The sequence below is a fragment of the Bombus vosnesenskii genome, unplaced genomic scaffold (genome assembly GCF_011952255.1).
Source record: "Bombus vosnesenskii isolate JDL3184/JDL3185 unplaced genomic scaffold, Bvos_JDL3184-5_v1.1 scf7180000016262, whole genome shotgun sequence".
Taxonomy (NCBI): domain Eukaryota; kingdom Metazoa; phylum Arthropoda; class Insecta; order Hymenoptera; family Apidae; genus Bombus; species Bombus vosnesenskii.
In genome coordinates this window covers 1,595,168-1,620,959 of record NW_022884331.1, presented here as the reverse complement: position 1 = coordinate 1,620,959, position 25,792 = coordinate 1,595,168, and the positions used below count along the sequence as shown (strand labels likewise).

The following is a 25,792-nucleotide window of genomic DNA, read 5'->3' as shown; positions in this document are numbered from 1 at the left end:
CCAATAGAAAGTCTATGAAATTTTTCCAACAAACGCGATATGAGTTGACGTGAGATTTGAAAATAAAATGTATTGAAATTCAAATGAAAATTTGAAAACTAAAGATAAAAATAAACGTAACGTCTTAAACGTAATAAGTACGAATCAATGAAGTACAGATTGAACAACATGTTTTAATATCGGGAACAGAATATGAAACGAAACACTTACCATTTTTACCATTTTGTTCACCCTTGAAAAGCAAGCAACAGCTTTTTCGAGGACGTGCAAAATCACAATGAATAACAGGAGGGAGGGAGGGAGGGAGGGAGGGAGGGAGGGAGAGAGAGAGAGAGAGAGAGAGAGAGAAACAGAAAAGAAGGAAAAGAGAAAAAGGGGCGAAAAGCGAGGAAAGTTCTCGAGGACGCAAATATACAAGATCTAAGAGAACATAGCAGCAGCATGGAAGAGAAAAAGAGTAAAAATACTATGAGACGGGGAAAAAAACAATCACGAAACTGGGAGAACTGTAACAACAGTGTCAATAGGATGAAGTGCCGTTGAATAACAGCTTGTGATAGAATAAAATGGATCTGTGGGTGTCATATGAAGTGAACAAAATTCCAGTTAAATTCCCGCCATTCAGATTATATGTATCCTTCATGAATCTGATCACCTTTTTTCCTTAACACGATAACTTTCTTCCACCTTAAAGGTAATTAGAAGTGCATAAATGAATAATAAATTAAAGTCGTCTTCCTGTACACTGTTCACTAATACGTTATAATAATTATTTTGCTACAAGTTAAATGAAATTCAACTAATTCTCTTTAATCAAAAGTATTCAGATACTTATTGAAATCTTTGATTGACACTGTATATTACAGGTTTAGAATGACTATTCATGTTGTATACTAATTTTTTACTAAATACATTTGCTAAATACATATCTTCTGACTTCTATATACCTACATACAATATATTCGTAAAAAATTCTTATATGTATTCATGTACATATTTCGTGAGTCACTGTATGTTACGTGACATATATGGTTGAATAAAAAACTCGTTTCCTCGATTAATTGTAAATTACAGAAAAATCAAGGCCGTAGCACCGACATTCACCGTACACATATAAACCATATACATGTATATATGATAAATATGTAATACTAATTTTGAGAATTAACACTTTTAATTCACTGATATTAACACTAACTTTGAATCACACGAGAGATTCTTTCACAAGTAACATAGACTTTCCAAGTATTTATAAACATACGTATTATACAAAACATACAAAACATTCATTAAAATATATTTTCTACATCACTATAGCAGAGATCATTTTTTTTAAGCTATTCCATTACATTTCATATTATTTGTTTGTCCTTCCGTTTTCGTTCAATTTTACTACGCGTATAAAACGGATAAACGATTACGAATCGATTGGTTGATAATAGAATTGCATGGGAAAATAAAGATTCTATTTGCTGATTGTGAGGTCAACTGTAAGTATACCAACGACTCGTAAAACGTGTAATAAATTGAATATGGAATATCGAGTAAAAATCATCATACATAAAAATAAATTCTTCGTTAAACGAATTCTCTGTAAAGGGAACATGCATCTATCTATCGTTAAAAAGATCGCGTTGTAAATTCAAATCGTTATTTTGTACCAGAGACTAAAGTACAAATACACTAACGAAAACAATGATAAGTGCGAGGAACTGTGTGATGAACTGAATGAACTGAACGCGTAAAAATTGACGAAACCTTGGCCAAACGGATGTTTCTCTGCTTGGATAACAATAGGTGAAACTATCTTTTGATAAGGTGATTGTATAGTAGATTTAAGAATTTAGATTTTGATTAAATGTGAATTATAAATATACTGACGAAGGCTCGCTTACTATGCTGGAATAAATTGTACGCGTGCTGGTTAGAGAAACGTTCACTACACGGGCTTTCTGTACAAAGATCATGAAGCTACTGACTGGTGCAGACTGTGCAGTACAGTTAACCTGTCGTTCGTCGTCATCGTGTTTTAAATATACTGATGAAGAGAGTGATGGTGAATCGGCTGGGAAACGCGTCAGTATAGTTAACAAAAAACAGTTTCTCAAAATGAGTATTCAATTATGACGTCACGAAACTCTCAAAGCCATCGTTAAATCATCTTTTGATCTGATATTGGGTTGGCAACTAAGTGATTGCGGATTTTATCAATACCACTTAATGACAAAATCCGCAATCACTTAGTTGCCAACCCAATATTTCTACTTCTGCAAAAAATCATAAAGATATACGAAAATTGTTTTGTGTTTAACAATTTGCAGATTTCCCTAATAATCACGAACAAAATATGCAAAATGTATTTGCATTAAAAATTGTTCACATTGTCAAACAAATTTTTAAAATTTAAATAGATTAAACTTAAAAGAAATTTTAAATATTATCCGAAACTGTAAATATACATGTGTAACTATGTACATATTTTCACTATATACCAATTTAGAAACGCTAATAACTACAATGTCCTTAACATGTTTAATGCTCGGAATAGGTAGGTACCTGTTCACGCTTTGCAACGCGACGCGACGTGCAACGGTCTGAACGCATCACATGCGTCACATGCGTTACATCGATTTTCCTGTTTTTCGTTTTGCACGGTCAAATACAAGGAATAAAAGTCAGAATGATAACTACGTCGTGGTTATTACGCCAATTCTCCAGTCAGGAAATTGCCGTAATTTGAAAATACTCTTGACGTTAAAATGATTTGTATGAAATCTGTGAATTAGAATGACATTTTACCCTCCAGTAGTCGCTACAAGTTACAGTCTGTCGACAATTCCAGTTGCAGAGTTGAATCTTATACTATTGAATTCTGCATTCTGTACTTCAATATTTTCTCGTTAGCGGTGCCTATCTCTCTTTCTAGATACAATTATTGAAAATTTGATTTCTCTAATGTATAGTTTATCAAAGCGTGATGTTTTAACAGCGTGGTGAAAAAAACTTCCCAATTATTAAATTTGGAGGCACTAAAATTGATTTGTCTTGATTAATTTCCAATTTCATGTTCATACGAGTTTCTAATTAACAGTTGACCCGGATAACAGATTAAACGAAAAATTCACATAAAATGGTCTCATCCATCGGGTATTGTACGGTTTCAAATTACGACAAACGTCAGTAACAATTCTATCAACGATAACGTTCACTCATAACGATATAAACTCCTATTGGAAACGACACTCGGAACTCGAAATATCAAGCGTCGGATAGCGAAATACCTTTTTTGAGAATCCAAGCGAGCTCATCCTCGAGCGGTGGATTCTCCACTTCAAACTCCTTGATGAGATCTTTCGAGTAAACAGGATCACCGTCTTCACTCCACCAGGCACCCGTGACCTTCCTCAACGTGGCACCGACTCCCTTAGCATTCGAGTAATAATGCAGGGCCAGCATTATTTTCCATCGTCACTTTCCGTGACCGGACTTTTGCCCCTGATATTGATTCTGTCCGCGGTGACATCGCCTCGAAAATTTCTATCGTACTACCGATTCACTATCTACTCGAACCACAACTTGTTCGAGATTTCATCATCGAAACGCCTATCTTGGCGATTTAAATCAATGACCAAGCCCTTTTTCTTATTGAAATAATTTTCATTAATTATATCTATATTTGTTCTAATGCATACATTTAGTTTTTCTTTCCTCTTTCCTTTTCGGGAAATTTTATTCCATGTTTAGACGTTTGATTGCGACGTTACTATGACTAGTAAAAAGTGCGAGAATTAAATTAATCATTGTATGATGTATATGTATCTGTATATTATTGAAACGGGATTTCATAATTCCAAATCATTCTGTCAATAGTTGCTAAATTTGAACGAAACTGGTTCAAAATGTTCGATATTTAATCAGTAAATTCATTCTACGAAACCAACTAAACACAGAACTCAAGTTCTCTATGTATTGTATTTGTATTTGGTTTCTCCATGTACATTGACTAGGAAGTTAGACCGACTTTTGAGTTGTCAGATGAATTCTTCGTCTGATTATAATATCCACGATGCTAATGAGGATAAAAGGAAAATATTATTTTCGGTAATCTATAATGTCGTAACAAGAAGGAAGTGGCGATACACACACACATACACAAAAGAGAGAATGTTTTACGAGGCTCAAATTGAATTCCACCGAGTTTTTCGATTATGATTAATTATACGGATTTGCTTTACACAATAGACCTTTCCCCAATTTTGCTCGGGGATTATTGCAGAAGAGAGATAATATCATACTATATTTTCATAAAAGCTTTTTTACAGCTTTTTCAGTCTACAATTATATCTAAAAAATGAAATGTGAACTATACATTTACTAAGATTTGTAATTTTAAAAATTATAAGGAGGGAAACAAATGTAATAAAATTCGAATATCGACAGTTGTAGAATAATAAAAAAGATCAAATAACAATTGGCAATGATGCAAAAATAAATCAGTAGTTATCTATCGATAACATAAAAGTATGTAGGCATTATAATTTAGATATTAATGAAAATTAACGAGAATTATAGATATTAATCTATAATAATAATTCCTATAATTATCTCCAAGTTTTAAAATTAGATAAAATAAAATTTCCTGGATTGAAGCATGTTTAGTATTTTTCCAAAAGGCTACAAGATAGCCTTGTTTTTTTACTTATACTGCGATTTTTAGCACTACATAATATGTTATCCTTTGCTTGGAAAGCTGAAATATTGAATCTATGATAAAGAATAATGCAAAAAATTCAATTGATTAAATAACAGAAAAACATTTACTTGATTTAAAGTTTAGGCAAAGAGGCAAAGTTATTTAAAAAAAAAAAAAACGTTATAAAGAAATCGATATTTCGGCTGAAAGAATTACAGCAATTTTTCAAATGAATCTTCGATACCGAATTGAAATTAAAGTGAAATTAAAAACTACTAAATGTTAATCGCGAGATGAAATTTCAATTCTGTTCGTTAAAATTTAGGATGTTTTTGCTGGTGGCGAAAAATTCATCGAGGATGCAAATAAATTGATCTGAGTTCTGATAAAACCGAGGATCGAAATAGAGTTTACTTGGTCCATGACACTTGAGCTGTTGGACGAATCATGGCAAAAAGTAACTTGGCGAACTTCGAATTTGATGCGCAGACCTTTTACATTGTAATTTATGATCCAATTATTTGGTTGAATAATGTTTCGAAGATTTATAGATATTTCTGTAAGTATCCAACTTTATTGTTAGGATAACAAATACTTTTTTTATAAATGATAACTTCCTCCTCGAGTCTACCAGTCTACTGAAACATGTGAATTTTTACTGGTACCCAAGAAGTACTACATTTTTACTATAATATTCTAATATCTTATTGCGATATTATTAATTGGAAAAATAAAAGTTTTGAGGGATAATTTAAGCTATATTTAATAATAAAAAATAAAAAAATAGAAGATATATTTCATTTGTAGTTGAAAATAATAGAAATATTTAATATGTTGGAATAGTTTGGGAGGCGAAGCAATTTGTCTGCAAATTTTCGAGGATGCGTTCATTTAAGAAGGACGATTATTTATAGTCTAGGATCAACTGTATACCTCCGCGATCGATATATCTATGCGTAGAGTAAACGGTATTTGAAGAAAGTGAATACAATCCAGCGAAGCGAATTTCTTATTTACGATAAGTTGCTAAAATAAGATCAAAATATTATTGTGTATGGAGGATCTATGATCTATGGATCATTACCCTTAACGTAAAAATTCGCCGAAAATACTGAGTTTAACGAGAAGAAATTTTCCAAAAATTCCAGTAGGAGCCCTTGACAAAAACACACGAATATAATATCGAAATGTTGCAAATGCATAACTTATAAATAGGAACATTTTCATTGCCAATCGGTCGGATATGTGACGGATAATTGACAGTTGGATCTCAGTCAAATGTAAGGTGGTCATTCTAATCACAATATCTCACCAATAGATCTATCTCAATACCTCTCACGGCAATTATTATCACTCGTGTTTCTCATATACATATAAACATTTAACATGTACCTAACCAACTTAAATATCTTGCTAAAAGAGTCTTGATAATCATACAACGATTGCAATTTTTCACAAATAAAGTTGTCCGAAACAATTCCATGTTGTAATAAAATCTTAAAAAGATTATATTTATATTACAATTTAGAAAATACTAAAATATTACACCACCAGACAGCTTCCTCCTACTTTTTCAAAAAGAAAATTATCCATAATAATCCCATGTTATTATAACATTTAGAAAGTATTATGTTTATATTTAAATTTAGAAAATATAAAAATTATATCCCCCCCCCCCCAAGAAATTTTATCTTTTATCTTTCCACAAAGGAGTGTCACAGTAAATAATGTTATCCATATTATGACCAAATTTAGAAAACATCATATTTAGATATAAATGTAGAAAATAACATATCAAATGATTTCCTCTTATTTTTCCAAAATGAAACGATAATCTGAGATTAAATCGTAAGTATAACGATTATGAAAAGGAATAAGTGCAAGAGACTATTCGCAGTTGGAAGAGTTTCTAGTTTTCTAGGCTCTCGAGGATCGTCTTAATGAACCAAAGTTTCACCTGACAACTCTATATCCGCAATAGGGTTACTCTCGATACCAATAATCATCACTCTTTGACCGACGACGCGTCGCAAAGTTCCTCGATTCCGTCGCTGGCGAACCGAATAACCGTCTCCGACTACTTCGTGTCTTCCTTCTATTGCCGACCACCACCTCATCGACGATGCTCGTCATCGTCATGGACGATCGTGCCAAGAATAACTCCACACGAAAGCTGATGTTCATGCCAAGAAAAAATTCAGTCGAGATTCCTCTATCTCACATTTTGAATTTCCCTATTTCCCTATTTTCCTATTTCCTATTTTCCTACTCGGCTTCATTCCTGTATCTTTAATTATAAAACACGTATAATAAATGATGTGTTAGATAGATAGATAGGTCGATAGCTTTGCGATCTGTTGCTTTTCTTTGTCGTCAAAGTAAAATAGTATTGTTTAGATTGGATCATTGGATGAAATTGGATCGAAGCAATAGTTGAGTTAGAGAGTAGTAGATAGGCTAGCTACCTGATCGATAGCAATACTCGAGATGCTCGAGTAAATCTGGCGATCTACCAGCAAGGGGCTCGGCTTGTAAATTCCTCTTCTTACGATGTTACTCGCATATGACGATCGCTTTCAAGGTAAAAACTGCTTGTTTACTATATTACGATATATTCGCTTTCTCCCTGTTGGTTTATTTCAAGATATTTTAATTCCATGGCTGTTTTCCTTTCTATTTTTCGTATTTTTATCTTGTTCAGGCATGGAGTTGTATTAAAGACCGAGGTGTTTCGCTGACAGTAAGTTTCATTATTCCTATGTGGATTTATTGACAGAGAAAATGTTTATTTTCATTTTCTCGAATAGTTAGCCTATCTAAATAAGAATTTTCTTCCTTAGTGAGGGATGTAAATTATAAGTTAACTTGCATATTCACGTGTTTGTTGATTATTACTGTTGAGCTTGGTTTAAGTTTAAATAATGTAAGAGGGAAGTTATCTCCTTGAATCATATAAAATACAGAAGCTCTGAAGAAGCTATGTAAAAAATAGATAACTAGCCAAAAGTGAGTTTAAAATAAAATAAGAGGAAGGATTACTGATTACTTCATGACCTAAAATTTGACTCGAATAAATTTTTTTACTATAAATTAGAACGTTCCAAAAATAATGAAACGCTAATCGAACATACTTTAATCGGAACATCATATGCTGCTAGAATTATCGATTGCCTCGGTTTAGCAACAAATACAGTCACGTGCATAGTGACGGTTAATCGATAATAACCATTATCATGATTATTATTACACAGTACTATACGAGATCCGGCTTCAATGAAATGCTCGAAGGGAATGATTTAATGCAGTCATTTGTACTCTACAGATAATTGCCCCTTGAGGAACATGTTGCAATAATGATTAAAACGAGTAGTATTTATTCAAAATAAGCATTTAATATTGCGCCTGCTTTTGAGAATTGTAACAGGTAAAACTCCTTTCTTCTTACGCCTTTGTTTTACGTGCCTGTTTTACGTAACAAAAGTTTATTTGCAAAAAAAATAGACAAAATACGACTCGACAATTATATGGTGCACCTTTTATAGAATAAAATAAAAGATACACAACTGCGGAAAAAATTTTTCATCTAGAACAGGGTTATCGTTGATTAAATGTAGAAATAGCAAATGAATCTGTACACGCAATAAAAAGACATTCTTTTTAGGCGGATAAGCCGTGTAAGTACAGGTCAATGAGTTTTAGAGACTTGAACTGTCAAAAATATTTTTCAAGTTTCTGAAAGGAATTTTCGTTAATAAGAGGTTATTTTCGTTTAAAAGATACGTATCCTGTATTTGCATTTTATTTTCAGCTGAGTAAGTAAATACCAATCAATTTTCGCGAATAAGAAGATCCTTATAGCTTGTTTCCAAGAGTTTTCGGTATTTCTGACGTTTATAATTTTTATTAATGTTTATTAATCAACTGTCATATTTTTTAACAGAATTTTCTAACACTTAATAATAAAATGTTTTAGAGTCTTCCATATTTTTCTTTGCAACTGAACAATACAACTATCAATTTGCCAAAACGATAGATTTTAGTACTTTTGCTTTTGCAATTATCAAAAACTATACACAATATGTGATTTTGGCACAATACAATAGGACCTCATATATAACGCGATCAGAAAATAGCCACCGTACTCTCATATAGCCCAATTGCAAAATTGCTTGAAAACATTCATACATTATATGTATGTATATTATGATAGTATATTTGAAAGGAGCAAAAGCATATTATTGCCTTGTCTTCGACGTACAAAATAAAGTATCTCTACATTTTATTTAAAATCATGATTCAAATCATTATAATATATATATATATATATATATATGGTATATATTTTTTTCCATTGTATCACTTTATTTATAATTATTTATACGCAGAATATTTATTGTAGTAGTCAAGTTGGTAGTTGTAGTATTAAATATTCTATCAAATTAAAGATGCTGATACGTATATTGCATTAACCTAGACATCCTATATACATACTTATTGTTAGTACCTATATGTAAATTTAAAAACTGACATTTGAGTTGAAATTAGATTAAAATGCTGATAAATATTAAAAGACAAAAGATTAAAGGTAGCATTGTATTTTACATCACGAAAAGTTGGATTTCATCGGTGGTATAAAATCGTAATAGCATGAATTATCATTCAGCCCCATCCGAACATAACGAAAGTGGTTATAGACATAGTCAAATTTGAACAGCAGTAGTAGATTTTCCAATGACTTCAACCCAAATATCCACCTATGTATTTATGTATACATACATATATCGTTGAATTATAAATAAACATTCTCTTAGAGACCACCGTTGTAGAAAATCGCGTTTGAGCATTAAACCTGTTTGAAGGAACTGCACGTATATATACCGCCAAGTAATACAACATTTCTTCATACAGCTTCCTAACAAACAAACGATCCTTTGTTTTGCAACGAAGCTTCGTCTTCGTCTAACTTTTTATTCCAGGCTATATATGTATTTCCGTTCTTTTCATATTTCATACGAGGCTTGCCGATCGAGTACATGTGCATTATTGTTCAGAAACTTTAATCGCTTGTAGCAGGAAAGCGATTTACAGGGTGTTTCAAAAGTACAATACCATTAAACATGAACTGGTAGAAGATGGTAAAAGAAATATGGTACATTGTTTAATCAACAATTTTTCGTTTGAGGCTTTGTTTTCGAGAAAATCGACTTTGAATTTACGCTCGGTACGCGTGCACTTTATCACGTCTCGTTATAACGGATCTCACTGTAGATCGTTGTCTCAATGGAAAAATTAAAGAGAAGAAAAAAAAATTAAAAATATTTTTATTCTATATTTTCGATTTCTTTTTTCGCGTAGAATCACTCCCTTTCCGCTTATACCACCAGTTACCAACCACCCTATATATGTATACCCGTATATTGTATATGTATGTAGGTGTATACCTTTGGTATTAAAGATACTCAAATTTATTATTGCTATGTGATTTAATAGATAATTTCAAATAATTAAATGATTCTATAAAAGATAGTAAGTGCTGCTTGCAATTATTAATGCATGTAAATTCTTTTTAGTAATTTTCTTATTTTCAATATGAAATTCACTTCATTTAGACATTCATCATAATCGAAATACCTTGTACAATACACAAACCATCGTAAGCTTTCATCGACTGTAATCGATCAAAACAATGAAACCCTGTTTCTCTAAATGTTATGCAACAATGTGTACCTATAGAAGCAGAAACAACGTATCGAAAACACAGCAACGAAGTAGTACAAAAATTCTATTAACTCGCCTTGTCGAGTTTCCGTATTATCGAACGTATACCACCCCATGACCTAGACCCAAATACAAATGTGCGAATGCGTCATAGAATGCAATCTCGCCGACCTTGCACCGGTCAGAGCTTATCTTCTCCCTTGGTCGGTTCTGCCCTGCTTTCATTCATCCCCCTTATTGTTAGCCGAGGATTTTTCTACTCCCATTTTATAGTTCGATAAAGTACTATCTCTACTATTTTCTTTCTAACCCCTTGTTTTACTCGCCACTTCGTCTACCATTCTACGAGATGTATCATGAAATCTGAACTTGCTATAAATGAACCATACGTGAAACACGAAACTTGTAGTACCAAGCTATAAATATCTAGTATTTTCAACAATCACAAGAGACGCGATAACGTGAGTAGCGTGCACTTTTATCATTTTTTAATACGTTAAACTCCCCAAAACCACAACCTCTATCTATCCTTGTATATGTATATGTATATGTTTTCCATTTCCCTCATCTATACGTGAAATATAAGACTATCGCCACCTACAAATCTCGGTAAACAATGAAAACCTAATGTCTACTTTTTTTTTATGAAAGTATACCACGTACTTCTTCATTTTTACACCATACAAAATTTGCTAAACTTCACATTCGAAAATCACACTCCGTTTATCGCATCCATCTATAGATGCATTCTTTCCCTGTCCCTGTTTTCCTCTCTGCTATTTACCTTCTTTCTTTCATTTTCTTTTTTCCTTCGAAAATTCGTGTGTCTATGTTCCCTTTTCTCTCACTTGTCTATGCTACTATCAGTTTCGCGTATTCAAGAATCAACCCTTTCTATCCGTCACATCTCTTGGAATTTCCGTATCTTCTGTCTTTGTTTAACGTACACGCGAGCGAGCTGGACTCCCGGGAATTCATCGATCGGCTCCATCCATCCACGACAGACAGTGAAATGGAGGGGAGAAGAGGAATACCGAAGGACTCAGTATCACAATTTCAAGGAGCAACCAATATAGATCGTCGAGTACACAGGATAAGCTTCCTGGTTTAATTTAAAGTTGTTTTTGATCGATTCGACCTGGGATATTCGTATCGCAAATATCACCCCCTAAATCCGTACGTTACTGAGTAATTTATCGATTACACTCGCACGTACACGATGGTTGTAAGTACTCATACGGTGTTTCAACATGATGAACAAAAAATTTTCGTTGTTTGGAGTAATATCGAATTTCTTGAGTAGAAAGTGTTGTAATGCATACGTATATAGAAATATTTTTCAAGCATAATAATTAACTTCTTAAGAAGAAGACCGGAGAAGATGAGTTAACTATTTAATTAATCGAATTTTCCTATATAATTTCTTTATAGGCCTTAAAAACCAGTTACATAGCTTATATTTGCAAGGACTAAAATTGTTCTAACCAAAATTAACTAGTCTTTCTTCTCCTTGAATGTTAATTAGCAAAATGATCCGGTTAATAGGTTAACATATTTAAGGTTACGATTTTATTAGATAATGAATGAAATAACAGTTCTGATTAGAAAGGGAAGAAGATAATAAAAATTCCGGAAACATCTAACAAAATTGAATGGAATACTTCAAAAAGGAATAAGAAATTGAGGACTGTATTTGTAATTTTTGTACATAATCGAATGATATTCGATCGATATCGATGATATTTCTTTCTTTCGATTCAACTCGAAGAACTAGATATTCCAGAAGAAGCGAAACACTATTTCTGTACACGATTAAATCAAATTTACGAAGAAGGAAAATAATGTTTATGAAACAGGTTTACGTGTATTTTTTCTTCATTTTTAGTTTCTAGCTTTGGAGATCCCTCTTTCTAGTTAGGACGCAATTCACAATAAGACGCATTTATAGAAAACAGCACAACGTCATCTGAATCAGAAAAAGCGAGGTAACTGCTCTTTATCGACCAAATTATGAAGATAAATGAACAAGATTTTCATAATGGGTTGAGCAGCGTGTCTGCAACATTTTCATAGTGATAACTCGAAAATCGCGTTTTTTCGAGTTGTGTAACATTCATTGCGTTATCATGTCAGTCGCATTAACCGGTTAACCGAATTACTTGTTAATTAAAAACTTGTATAATTATACAATTAAAAATTAAAAAAGACAACAAAATCCACGATTTATCATTCTTTATCAAGGAAACCAAATTAATTTGATAAAAAAAATTAGTATAATACTAACATCAAATTCCAATTAAAAAAAAATAAAACGAATTAACGTATTAAACGTATAAACGAATTAAAGGTAAGTCAACCTCAATCCTTGCAAATATGAATTTGGTATAATTTATTTCTAACAAAAATGGTACGACTTATTAAAAAATAGGAGGTAGGTATGTAAATAAAAAAATGTATGGACAATTTTTGGAGCATTCTAGAGCTTTCGTGAGTTTATAGGATATATTATATTTTCTACTCGGAAACCCAGCCTGAACAAACTAAATTTCTGTGCACTGCACGGCATGAAACAGCCAGTACATAACTATGTAAAATTGTACATACAGGTATAGGTATATGTTTACAGTTTCCTGTTGAATTTCGTTCGCTATGTTTACTCGTTCCTAGTCGGACAATTTTTATTTTTGTCAAGTTAGTGAGTTTTTAACTCGGTTCTCGTTTCTTTCTCTTTGCGATATTGTGTACTTTGAATTTTCTTTTAAGAAAAAAAGGTAATTGCGACGAATGTTTCTTTTTCGTAGAATCAAACACGAGATGGGACGAAAAGTAAGCAAGCATGAACAGTAATTCGAAGCAGGTACTTTGGATGTGAATGCAAATGAAAATTGACAAGTTTTATGCATTTAATCAACGTCACATTGATTACTACGTATATTTCTTTAAATAAGTGTCATTTCCTTTATTTTAATAATTTTGTACTTTATTCTCAGTTTGATTTGATTTAATTTAATTTAACGTAATGTAATTTAATTCAACACTAAACATATTAAAGAAATGAATTCGAATAAATTATCTCATATAGAACATCCTTGCTAATACGTTCAATCCAGTTTTATCCAATCCATGAATTCTAATTCTGTCTGCAAGTCTAAATTCTACTTCTGCGAATCAATATCAATGTGACAGTATCCACGTTTATCAGGATACTACCAAATCTTTTTACACCTTTTCTTTGTTTAGTACCAGTAGAATTGCTATTTTACCCATTTTGCGTCTAATAAGTTCCTTCTTAATTTTTAGGCATTCGTGTTTCTCGAAATATAATTTGAAAGATGGAAGTTAGAAAATTGTCTTACTTATCAAATATTATAAAAAGTGTTCTATAATACTTTAGATATTTTATGTATCCTTGCACGTAAAAATCTAGTTATAAAGTCCTATATCTATAAACACTTACAATTGCAATAATTGTATTTTATTTTATTGTGAAATATTAAATGTAGCAAAATTTACCTCATGCAAATACTATGACCCAAACCGAAGCATGTTTAGAAACGTAATAAATTACAAATCGTGCTATTAAAAATATTATTTATATATCTTATATTACTAAAAGTTAAAAACATCGTCAATATCTTGTTAAAATTACTAAAAAATAAAGATAATATAAAAATATCGTATTTTATTTATTATTCAATGTACGGATAATAAAAAAATTTCATTAGAATTCTACGAGATTTAATAATTCATTCAAATCCATCCTGCGCATCTTATTTACGAACTACCGCTTATTTATAAATATGTTACCTGCTCCATCGATTTACCAGCTTTCCCCTCTTTTCCTTCGAAAGCTTTCACGAAAGTATTGTATCACCTGACCGTACTCGGTTGTGGGACCAGTAAAATGAGATGGATTGTAATAATACTAATGTGTACAGAGAAAAGAAGATTCGAAAAAAGGGCAAAAATACTTTTAATTTATTAGCATTAGGATATCATCACAAGGAGTTCGTGTTAGCAAACAGTTAAACAAGAAGTTACAAGAAAAGCTAAATCAATGTATGGTATAACATACCTACATTCGAGTATATATAATCAGTGTATGTATTATACACTTCATTTAATAAAAACTATCCATTAATTTTCGTGTGTATATACATATATATTATTCATTGTTATTAATTTCAAATTATATATGATTATAATAGTTTCACTGTAAATTTTAAACATTGTGACATCGTTTTATGTAAAAATGTATATATATAAATTGTTTAATCATCTGCATAGTCTATACGAATAACTACTAATTACTTATAATAAGTCTCCTGGGGTTTTTGATGCTTAAACAACAGAAAAAAATAATACAATTTCATGTTTTAATTAATAAAATATTTTCAATTCTATATATATATATATATATATATATATATATATATATATATAGATATATAAATATTATAACACATATGTAGAAATTATGCTATAGTATTTCTAACAAGTCGGAGCGATTTATTACTAAGTAGACTATGGATATTTATGCAAATTACAGGCAGTGATAAAGAATTGAAACTGTTATAAATATGAGATATATTTCACTTTTAATGCTTTATACGCATATATATTTCCACGTTTATGTATGCTCACCCTTATTCATTTTTGTGTATATTTGCACTTGGTATAAATGTATGAAAATCTCTAGTCTATTAATAAACTATAAGTAAAATGGAATCTTTTCATCATTTTTTGAACAACTTATCGGAATATTTTTCTATCATTCTCACACATTATTTTATTATTTTTAATTTTAATGCCTTTAGAATATTTTATTCGTTTAAAATCCATATACTACATTATTTATATAAAATATCAATAATCAGTAGAACCTTGAATCCCGACTCCCAGCAGACCAATCGAAGCGCAATGCAAAATATATAAATGTACAAGTAAATAATTAATAGAACAGTACTCACCGAGATCAGAGAGCGAAACTTTCTCCAGAAAAGGATCTACAACGGGCAGCTGAAAATAGAGAATACAAATGAATATTATTGGTTCGTCATAAATGTTATATCATAATATCTATCGTTTTTATCGTCAACTGTATTTTTCATTTCATCTTAGAATATTACAGTAGAATATTTTTCATCGGATATTTTTCTGTTTCTTTTCTTTCTATACAGCAGTCAGAATGATTTTATTAAAACATTACCAACATGGATAATTATGAAATAAATAAAAAGAGGTGCTCTGACGGCATTTTTTTATACTTTATGTTTTAATAAATCATTTATAATCTACATGAATAATTCTAGTCATTTTGAACAGAACAAACTACACGTGCCACAAAACGTAGGTGTAACTTTAGAATCGAAATTCCTTCCATCAACATACGTATACTGCGACTAAATTAGATCTATATATAATACATATACGACTGCATTAAGTGTATGCATACAGAGCTGCTTTTGCTTTTTGTAGCGACCACTTTTCAAGAGATAGAAATTAATATTATCTCGCTTTTCAGTAGAAATATTATTCCATTGAAAATTTCCAGAGATTAACTTCATTTAAGTACCTATTTCATATTGAAATAGAACACCCATACTTTCATTTTATAATAGTACACCCACACTCTATAATGTGCCCTATATAATAAATTTATATAAAATCGTAAGGAATAAATCCCAACTACGTTTTACAGTTTTACTAATAGACTGCGAATCTCTGTGCACTTACGGGAAATTTAAAAGTGTAAAAAGTGTAAAATGTGCAATAATGCAGTTAAGTGACTTTTTCCCAATTTTCACTATTTTACTTCGGCTTTGTTTTATTAAACAATGAAAAATTTTTAAAATATAATGTTTTTGACATTTAATGTTCAAAATTTATCAAACAGGTTAGAGTGGACCTTGGGTCTTTTCAGAGTCAACAATTTTTTAAACAATCGAAATATGTATTTCCATTTTTTCGTATATATATAAATAGCTTTATTGAAAGCTAACTGAATCCTAAAATACAAGACAAACTTAACTAACCATTTTAGTAAATTTTAAACGTTAAGTGAATTACATTGAAAAAATATATTTTTATTTCTTTTTACGTAGTAAAGAAAAATTTCTAAATTTGATTCTTTCTTAGTAAAATAATAAAAAGTATATTGATTTCTCGATTAGAACTGCCTCAGTTAAAATAAAGCTACAAATTTCCATAAAAATCCGCAGTCTATTTATTACAAATATCTGTTTCACTTTTATTTGAAGGAAAATTGTTTGCAAGATATGTCCTCAGATATATAGGAAGATATATAGTTAAAAAAATGAAACAATAAGTACCAACGCCTTCTTCAACAAAGATTTTGGACTGAACGGTTGCCTCTTCTTTACGTTTGTCGTGATTTTCGTGTACCAATTCGATAAAATGCCAGACGAGCTGGTACTATGAGCTATGCTGGGACTCTTGGTGACAGTTCCGGTCGGTTCGCTGGTTTGCCGACGAAACACCATTTTTACACAAAGATTTTACTCGACTCTCACTCTCACAGGATCACAATCCATGCACGATTATATTCGGATTATTCCATTTAAAAAGTAAACTTATATTATTCTATTTCTTTTTACTTTCGACATTTATTGTTTTTTAAGAGATGATTTCATGACATCATAAACTACCAATACCTTCAATGTATGTTTTTCAATGTATTCGATAGATATAGATACTTTAGTTCTTGATATATATATTTATTATTTTCTTCTATGAAAAGATTTTATTTCACGAAAACATTTACAAACTTTTCCTATTAATTTTCATGATCATTCGAACATGTATATTTTCAAGAATCCTCGAGAATCCTCGAGGTCGGTTTTCGAACAGATCGTCTACAATACCTTGTACATAGATATGTATACGTATGTATGCTAGCGCATTATGATCTGTCTTACCGGAAAATAATTGAACATCGAGATCAAGAGACAACATATAAAACACATTTTATCAATTTCTTCCTCACAGGAACTGCTGATTATACATCCTTCACTTTTTCGGAAAATCAAATCAATTTTTCGGCTTTATTTGGGAGAAAAAGAGACATTCATACACTTTACCAAATGTTATTTGATTCTTTGGAAATATAGGAAGACACGAATCTTCAACAAATCTTCGTGCGAACGATTATTTTTTAAACTTTTATATGAGAATCGGTATTAAATTGAGAAATCTTGTCGTGAAAAAATACCCTATTCAAAATATCCTACAATGACCAACAGAAATAAAGTTTCCCTTAAATAAACAAAAATATTCTTTCGCTGTCAAAAGAACAAAAAAAAAAATTATATCGATATTTTTTTTTGTACTACAAATCACCAATAATTCTGAAATTATAGTAAACACGTTTTAAGAAGTAACAGCTTCCTAAATGAATTATTTAAATGAATTATAACTTAAAATGATAACAAATTTTATATTCATTCATAAAAACAAAACATTCTCGTTTGGCACGTAGCTTAAAATTTTTGATCGATAAAGTACTACATGAGAGTATTGGGAACTCGATACTCTGTGAACAAAGTTATAGAAATATTATAAGAATTTCATCAAACACTGAAGTGTCTCGTTTATACGAGATAAAAATTATATCGTTGAAACATCTTTTTTCCCTGTTTTGTTTCCCTGTTGCGTTTTGTGTGATATCTCCCAATTATTCAACGATATATTAAGCAGAAAAGTTTCTTTGCTGTATTTTTAATCGGTTATCTCACAATTATTGACAAATTTAGAAAAATAACTCTACAATCCGCCATGGATCGTCGAAATATCAACACGGATAACGATTGGAAATATCGTAAGAAGATTTCGATGACACAGCTTTCTTCGGTACACTGTACGAATATGTCTTCCGAGGAATGGACGACTGATTCGAGTATCAGAGTATCACAGATTACTAATGCCACATTGGCATTGAACGCCCATGTCTACTAGCATTGAATACGAATGAGTTAAACACAACAATACACTCAGAAAAATGATTCCTTCTATGACATGATCTGTGCCCGATACCAAGTGAATCGAAAAAGCGTATCCTCTTTGAAATTCTAGCTCACAGGAGGAGGTTTAATTAAAACATTTTGAATTGTACATGCTTCTCTTAACTTCACAAAAATTTTAATGTGATAAAAAATTCGATTACAAGTAAATAAGTAAGGCTTCAAAATTTAAGAAAAGCATACTATTAATTACTTTCAACTAAATTTTTTCGGTTAAACGATGCTATTTTTGAACACTAACTTTGAGAAAGTAAATGTTGAATTAATATTGAAATCAGAATATCCTCTAAACTATTCAGTTTTTGGTACAAATATGCTTTGATACTGTTTTATTAAAAGTAAATAGCTGCATCGATTAGTGCATTATTATAATTATTAATATAATTATTAATATAGAACTTTTCCATCTTTTCTTTTTTGTTTTCGTAGAATGTTATATCTTATAGATACTACATGTTATATATACTGTGTATGATATACATATTGCACACACATAAGAGATATCGTGAAGCATCGTAGAAATTAGCATGATTCATAAAATTTGCGTATTTAGTCCTGCAAGATCAATAATTTACATATTGCTAATCTTGTTTAATTAAAGATTGTCACTCGTCATATCGTTGATGGGATACTATGTATGTGGTGTATTCGAATGCATGTTGTATCGTTGTCAAGCCTTCTATTTATGGACTTCCGACTGGAATATGTATATTTTTGCTCGCTGATTGAAGAATTTATAACTTACAAAAAGGTAAAGGAGAAAGAAGCAGGAAAATCTCCTTTTATGAGAAACTTCGATAAAAATGAAGATGTTTTCTTATGGCTTCAAGCGATATTTTATTAAAAGAAATAAATATAGCCACTTTTTTCTAATAACTTAGATATAAATAATATTAATTGGATTATAGCAAGTTGGATTTAAATAATATCTTTATTAGCTTCTGTATAATAAACTTCTCTAATAAGTTTCATTTTTGAATCTAAATAGATTATAGTGAATCATGCTATGATTTATCAACTCTAGAATATATTAACTTCGGAATAACTGATAATTAATCAAATCCAAGTTAATGATCCCTACAAAAAGTCCAAAGAATATAGATTATTTTTCATTCACATTTCAAAGAAAATTAAAAAAAGGTAACTACATACGTACCGATCTAACTACCTTGCTAGCTTTCATAATTAAAAGTATAAAAACGTCAAATAGCTTAAATAGATATAACATTTTTTTTAGATTGTGTATTTGTTATTAATTTAGCTGAAATATATTGTTTACATAGATAGGCATACATAGAAATTCATTTTTCAACCAAAAATTCTCACAATCAGTCGTTCACATTTACTTCTCTTCGAGAGAATTCATTGCGATAGAAATGTATTAGAAGATCGCGTAATACCTTTCCTACGAGCAAAATAAAACGTTCACGGAATCGTACGAGACATTCTTCTAGATTTTAGATTCTAGATTCTAGACGACCACGTTTCTTCCACAGTTCTAGTAAATTGTAGCAAGTTTACAGAGATTAGTTTGTCAAGCGTCTGCCGGTATCACTGTCGAGAGTTCGTGAAAACCGGTGAAGACTTTCTAATTTTCTCGTTGATTCTTCAGGTTTTACGCCACGTTATCGTTGCGCGTATATGTATAACATTGCGAGTAACAAATAAGTACAAGTTTCTTGGCAAAGTTCTGTAACGATACATTAGATATGCAAAATTGTAGACGCATAAAAGTAAGAAATATAAGGAAAATTTAAAAAATGAGCAACTAAATAATGCAATTATTGACTTGTCCCACAATATTGTATTCGGTGAAATATTAAGCAACTTTTAAATCTTAACAATAAATAAATAAGATTTCATTACATTTTTTTAAGCATATTATTTTTTTTATCTAATTGTTTGAAGAGAAATAACGGTAAGCATATTTTATTTCAATACGTTATTTCTTAGAGTCATTTTCTTTCAATTTCAGTTAAATGATATTAGAAGTAAATATTACTTAAAAGGCTATTTAGAATTATTTATTAAAATGACCATATTTGCTCAATTCCTTACCCGTGAATAATACATGTATATTTTTCTCATTTATAACAGCTTCTAATGAGTAATAATAAAAATGTTATTTGAACAACAGGCTACTTTCTGGTATACGAGTGTGATATCAATAATTCTTTAATATGTTGTCGGAGTAACACAGTTCGCTGTAACACAGTTTGAGAATTCCTACAACACAGTTTTGCTGTAACATGGGTAGAGAACAGGGGAAATCCCAATACAAAACAGCACGTAATGAGAATTTTTAAGTGCATTCGATGCTTTTCACTCGAGGAAGCGTGTGCGTTGTCTGCGATTTGCTTACGAAAGTTTGAAATACTGAAATTTTCGATTTATTATTAATTCATAGAATATCAATCCTTCGCTCTCAAAAGCTTTTTCGCTAAAGGGAAACAGCAACTCGAAAATTTCCTGACAAAAAGTCGATGATATTTTTACGGCTAACAGATCATCGTGATGAAATCATACTTGAATTAACAAAGCTCGAAAGATGAGGATGTTTAGATGAAACCAGAAAAGAAACGCCTCCGCTTAGTGGTGTTTAGCAGTGACGAAGAAGAAAACATTATGTAATATTAATATGTTATACTTTTCATTAATTATTGGTTGTTCTAATACACATATGTCTCTTATTTATGAAAAGAAAATGGAAAAAAACGACTATAACACCATAATGTTTGCATAGAAGCACGTACGATATTTATAATTTAAATTCTATATACACTTATTGTAAACATAAAAGTAGTACTTAGGTAGAATCTTAAATAAATTTTCTTATAAAACCTTTAAGAAACATAATATATACTGTACTTATAATATACGCAAAATATGTCTAAAAATAATTCCCAGCACCTAAGTTAATTCCAAGTTTTTAACAATATCCCTATTTCTGTCGAGGAAAGGTAGAATCTGGTCTATGTCTTCCATTATGAATACCCACGCAACGCTACTCTACGCAATACCAATGCCAATATTTATCGACACGCAGAGACATATTCCAAACACGCAATAACGTGTTTTCCAATATGCTATACATCATAAATAAAATCCAAGAAAACATAAAAAATGTAAAAAGCTTAAGCTAAAAACAAGGAATGAGATAGTTAACACGCAGATGAGTACAAGCCAGCATCTAATAGCAGACAAAAGTTTGTGATCAAACAGATTTTTCACTTTATACGTTAAAAGCCATATTTTAAAGAATTTCAACTAGTGTTATATAACTATATTACAAAAGCGCTTGCATATTTCTTTTAACGTTTTCTTTTCGTTGCCATGCCCTTATACGCAATATTAGTTAATATTCTTCCAAATATCGCGATTATATTTGAAATATAATATAATATTGAAATATAATATTGAAATATAAAGTAAAAAATATATAATATCCAGCTGGAAACTTGTGTACACCGCTGCAGAAAAACTCAAAAGAATTCATACAAAAATACCGACAACTACCGACAAGCGATAATCATGAGAGAAACCGGTGTTTTCCGTGAATCACCAATCACTGGGTGCCTTCTTTTCTTTCCATGGGCGTAACTCTTTCTTTTTTTCTTCTTTTTAACCAACATACATATACAGACGAGACAAACGAGACAGACTCATTCGATCCGTGCCAAGAATAGTGATACCGTAGAGTAGATTGCCGAACAAAATACACGTATATAACAAGCACAATAAACGAACGCAAGATAGGACGAGGTAGGCGCCAACGATCACGATCAACGTGCTTATTTCACCAATGGAATTTCTGCTGCGAAACGCGGTGAGTTTTCAAAATATCGACGAATATAACAGTTCTTCCGCTTTGAGGGAGAATTCAAAATTCAGACTAATGTATGATTAAGAAAATTAAGAAAAGTCTGGATTTTCTTTTCTTAGAAGAGGAAATAAATACATATAATTCAAGGGTTTTGTACGATATAAATGAAGTACATTCTTTCCTCAATATGATACGACATAGATATAAACATAAATATCTGAAATTTATATTTATCTAGAAGGTTTCATTACGAATACAAAAATTTGTTATAACTGGATCGTAGATGTTTATAGAAATTCATATTTTTATTAGCATAATTATAAAACGGAATCAAACATATTAAATTAAATATTATAAATGGGTGCTATACTTGAATATTTTATACATGTATCTCCGAATATATTATACGTTTCCTGCAGTTTTCAATCTCTAAATATTTTACAAGTATATAAACGTACACAGTCTTTTTATAAGTATGCATGTGTGCGGTCTAATTACGTAAAAAAGAAAAGCAGTATGTATTATTTGTAAACAACCAAATTTATACGAATTTAATTTAATTAAGAGAGAGATTTATATTCTGACACTTCACATTTAATCAAATTTGAGAAAAATATTCAGAGTTATTCAAACGTGAAGTATACAAAGAAATCTCGTTTTAATTTTCTTTCGGTTATTGTTTTTTTCCACAATTGAACAATATATTGTTAATGTATAATTTAATATTTCGAAGCACACAGATTTTTCTATCGTACTTTTATTGAAAATTAACTTTATTCACGAATTATACCTATGCAGGTTTCTTAAATTAAATATTTTGTCACTTGTGCCATTTCTCCACCTTAACTGCCCGATTGATTAAAACTTTTTTATTTCTACCTGCGATCTAAGAACTAGTAATTATGGTAAACGAATCGTTTGTTACGATAAGTTAATAAAATTTGAAATTGCAGGATATGATAATATGCGTAACTTCCAGTATCTCTTTAGAAATACGCAATAAAATGAATAAAATGAATAAAATGAGTGATCGTTTTTAAATAAATTCTTTGTTTTTAATTAAATTCTTCTTATGGTTATTGCGTTTCTATCGGATAATTCGCAAATATGTATGTACTACGAAACAGCTCGGAGATCGATCGATATAAATACTGTCTATTTTTTCTGTGCCATTAGCGCCACAAAGAGAGTTCCTGAAGACATGCCAAGGCTTTGTAGAACAGTTCGAACCATGTTGTAATATCAAGAGTACTGTAATGTTATGATAGTATAAGTACCAAACTTCTCGATTGTGTTCGATTTCCTAGGATCCAATGGTTACGTTAGATCGGTGTAGCTTTTTTTATGTTGAATTTTACTAGAACCAGATTTGATTTTGTTTACATTTATATATACTTAGAAATATGCGAGTGAATTGTCTACCAAATATATCAAAAAGTATATCAAAATATAACACAGGAGTTTAGTGTATCTTCTTTATTCTTTTTAAAATTAATATTTAATGGTAAATTTGTTATTATTAGCGGAAATAATCAATTTTTCCGCTTCGTTAATGTATTAAAATTCATTGTGAATTTTATTTACATTGGGATTTTTATGAAACTTGCTTAAAAAGTTCGACGTTATCGGAATTAACACTTGATCATCGGTGAACTATAATACTTGTTAAAAGTTTCTTTCAACTCTTCAATTTTTAACTCTTTATTAAGAATGTTTAAGCAAAGTAAATATCGGAAAAAAGCAAAATGTCAGAACTTTTCAAAATCTTATAATTTTTCTCGAATGAAGTAATTTAATAAATTCTAAGAAAATCTTATTAATAATCTAAAATTTCGAAATAAAATTTTTTGCGGTGAAAGGTAAAAATAATTCCAAGTTAATTTCATAATTAACATACTTATGATTACACCTCTCAAAGAAAAAAAACGAAATATTCTAAATTCTGAAGAAGAGGAGGAATATTGAATTTTATTTATTAGTAGGAATTTGTGTTCCACACAACTGTTGATTTGACACTATTGTATCACGATAAATTTTCGTTGACTTCGAGCTTAAAAAGGCGCAAATGAAATGATTCTAAAAATACAAGGTAGCTCTTGTTTTTGGCGTGTATTCAACCACGATCGATCATGAAACATACTAACCACCAATCGATCAAATAGCTATAAATTATTAGAAATAGCGTGGACCGTCTATTCACACGGTTTTAAATTTACTACGAAGCATTTATTTCTAAATATAAATATCGCTATACTTATCCATTAAAACAAACTCTATTTGCTACGAATATTCATTTTTTAGTAATAATTGAATTCATTTAAATATCTAAATTTCTATTTCTAAAATTTATTTTTATTTTTTTAAATTTCTAAAATTAAATAAGTAAATAAATGTATTATAAATTATTTCCACGATATACATACATATATACGTATGTATATAATACATTTTAAATAAATTTATTTTGCTACGAGAAAATTAAACAAATTCGAGCAATTAACAAATAAAGACTATCGATGTTAACCATCGTTAAGCTTGTTCGTACATTGTTGTAGTTTAGTTTTCTTTCGTTGACAAATATAGTTGCACGGACATACAATTTGTGAAAAGACTGGATTTAAATGGGACAGCTACGCAAAAATTCCGTTAATGTAAGTAATACTTAAAGCCGTGTAAAATAGTGTAAATGACACGAGAATCATTGTCTATGATCGTGACATTTTAGATCAAGCACACATCATTCTGATTCTACGATACATAATTCACTATTCCCTTTGTTAGTACCTTTACTTTATTTATTTGAAGCTATTGACCTATTTTTTTGGTTTACCAAATAATTATTTGATTTTTAGTCCCTTGATTCTGTGTTTAGGAAAAGGAAATGATTATTTTCTAACCTTAGTGAATTCGCCACTAAAAATATTAACACAGCCTATAACGAAAATTATTTAGTTTTGGATAAACGATACGAAGAATTATGTTCGTTTAAAAAAAAAAAAAATGATGATTTCACAGATAAATTGGCAAAGTTAAAAAGCTAAGAAATGTGGTCTTTGCACACATGAACATGAAAAGTTATTACGTATTATCATAAAGATCCAAACACGGAAAGATGATTAAATTTGAAAATAAACGTACAGAATTGTACGAAAATGAAAATATAGTTTGTGTGGTAAACATTGGTCACGTGAATTTTCCCAGCATCAGTATATTATCCTAACGAGCGTTTTGGATGATGACCGATATTCTTATAATAGCGGAATTTATTGCGAGAATCGTGAGCCATCTGCCAGAGAGATGTGAATATTGTTTGAAGATGCGAGCATCGTCAAACAATAATCTAAACATATTTGCCTGATGAAAATATTTACAAAACCGATCACAGTAAACATGGTCAGTCACATAAAGATAAATGTACGGTAATTAATTATCAGGACTAGAGAGAACCATTATGTACGTCATCGTGTTAAGTGAATATAAAACGTATAGAGAGCGTCACTCAAAATTTACATCAGTATC

General features: G+C 30.5%; 1 protein-coding gene across 1 annotated transcript in view; it reads right to left on the bottom strand.

Moving 5' to 3' along the window:
• Positions 1-25,792, bottom strand: part of LOC117241997 (serine-rich adhesin for platelets) — a 132,505-nt gene that overhangs the window by 4,676 nt on the left and 102,037 nt on the right. Inside the window, exon 9 of the mRNA XM_033508322.1 lies at positions 15,382-15,430. Coding sequence (XP_033364213.1) covers positions 15,382-15,430 — 49 coding nt within the window. The remainder of the gene's footprint in view (positions 1-15,381; positions 15,431-25,792) is intronic.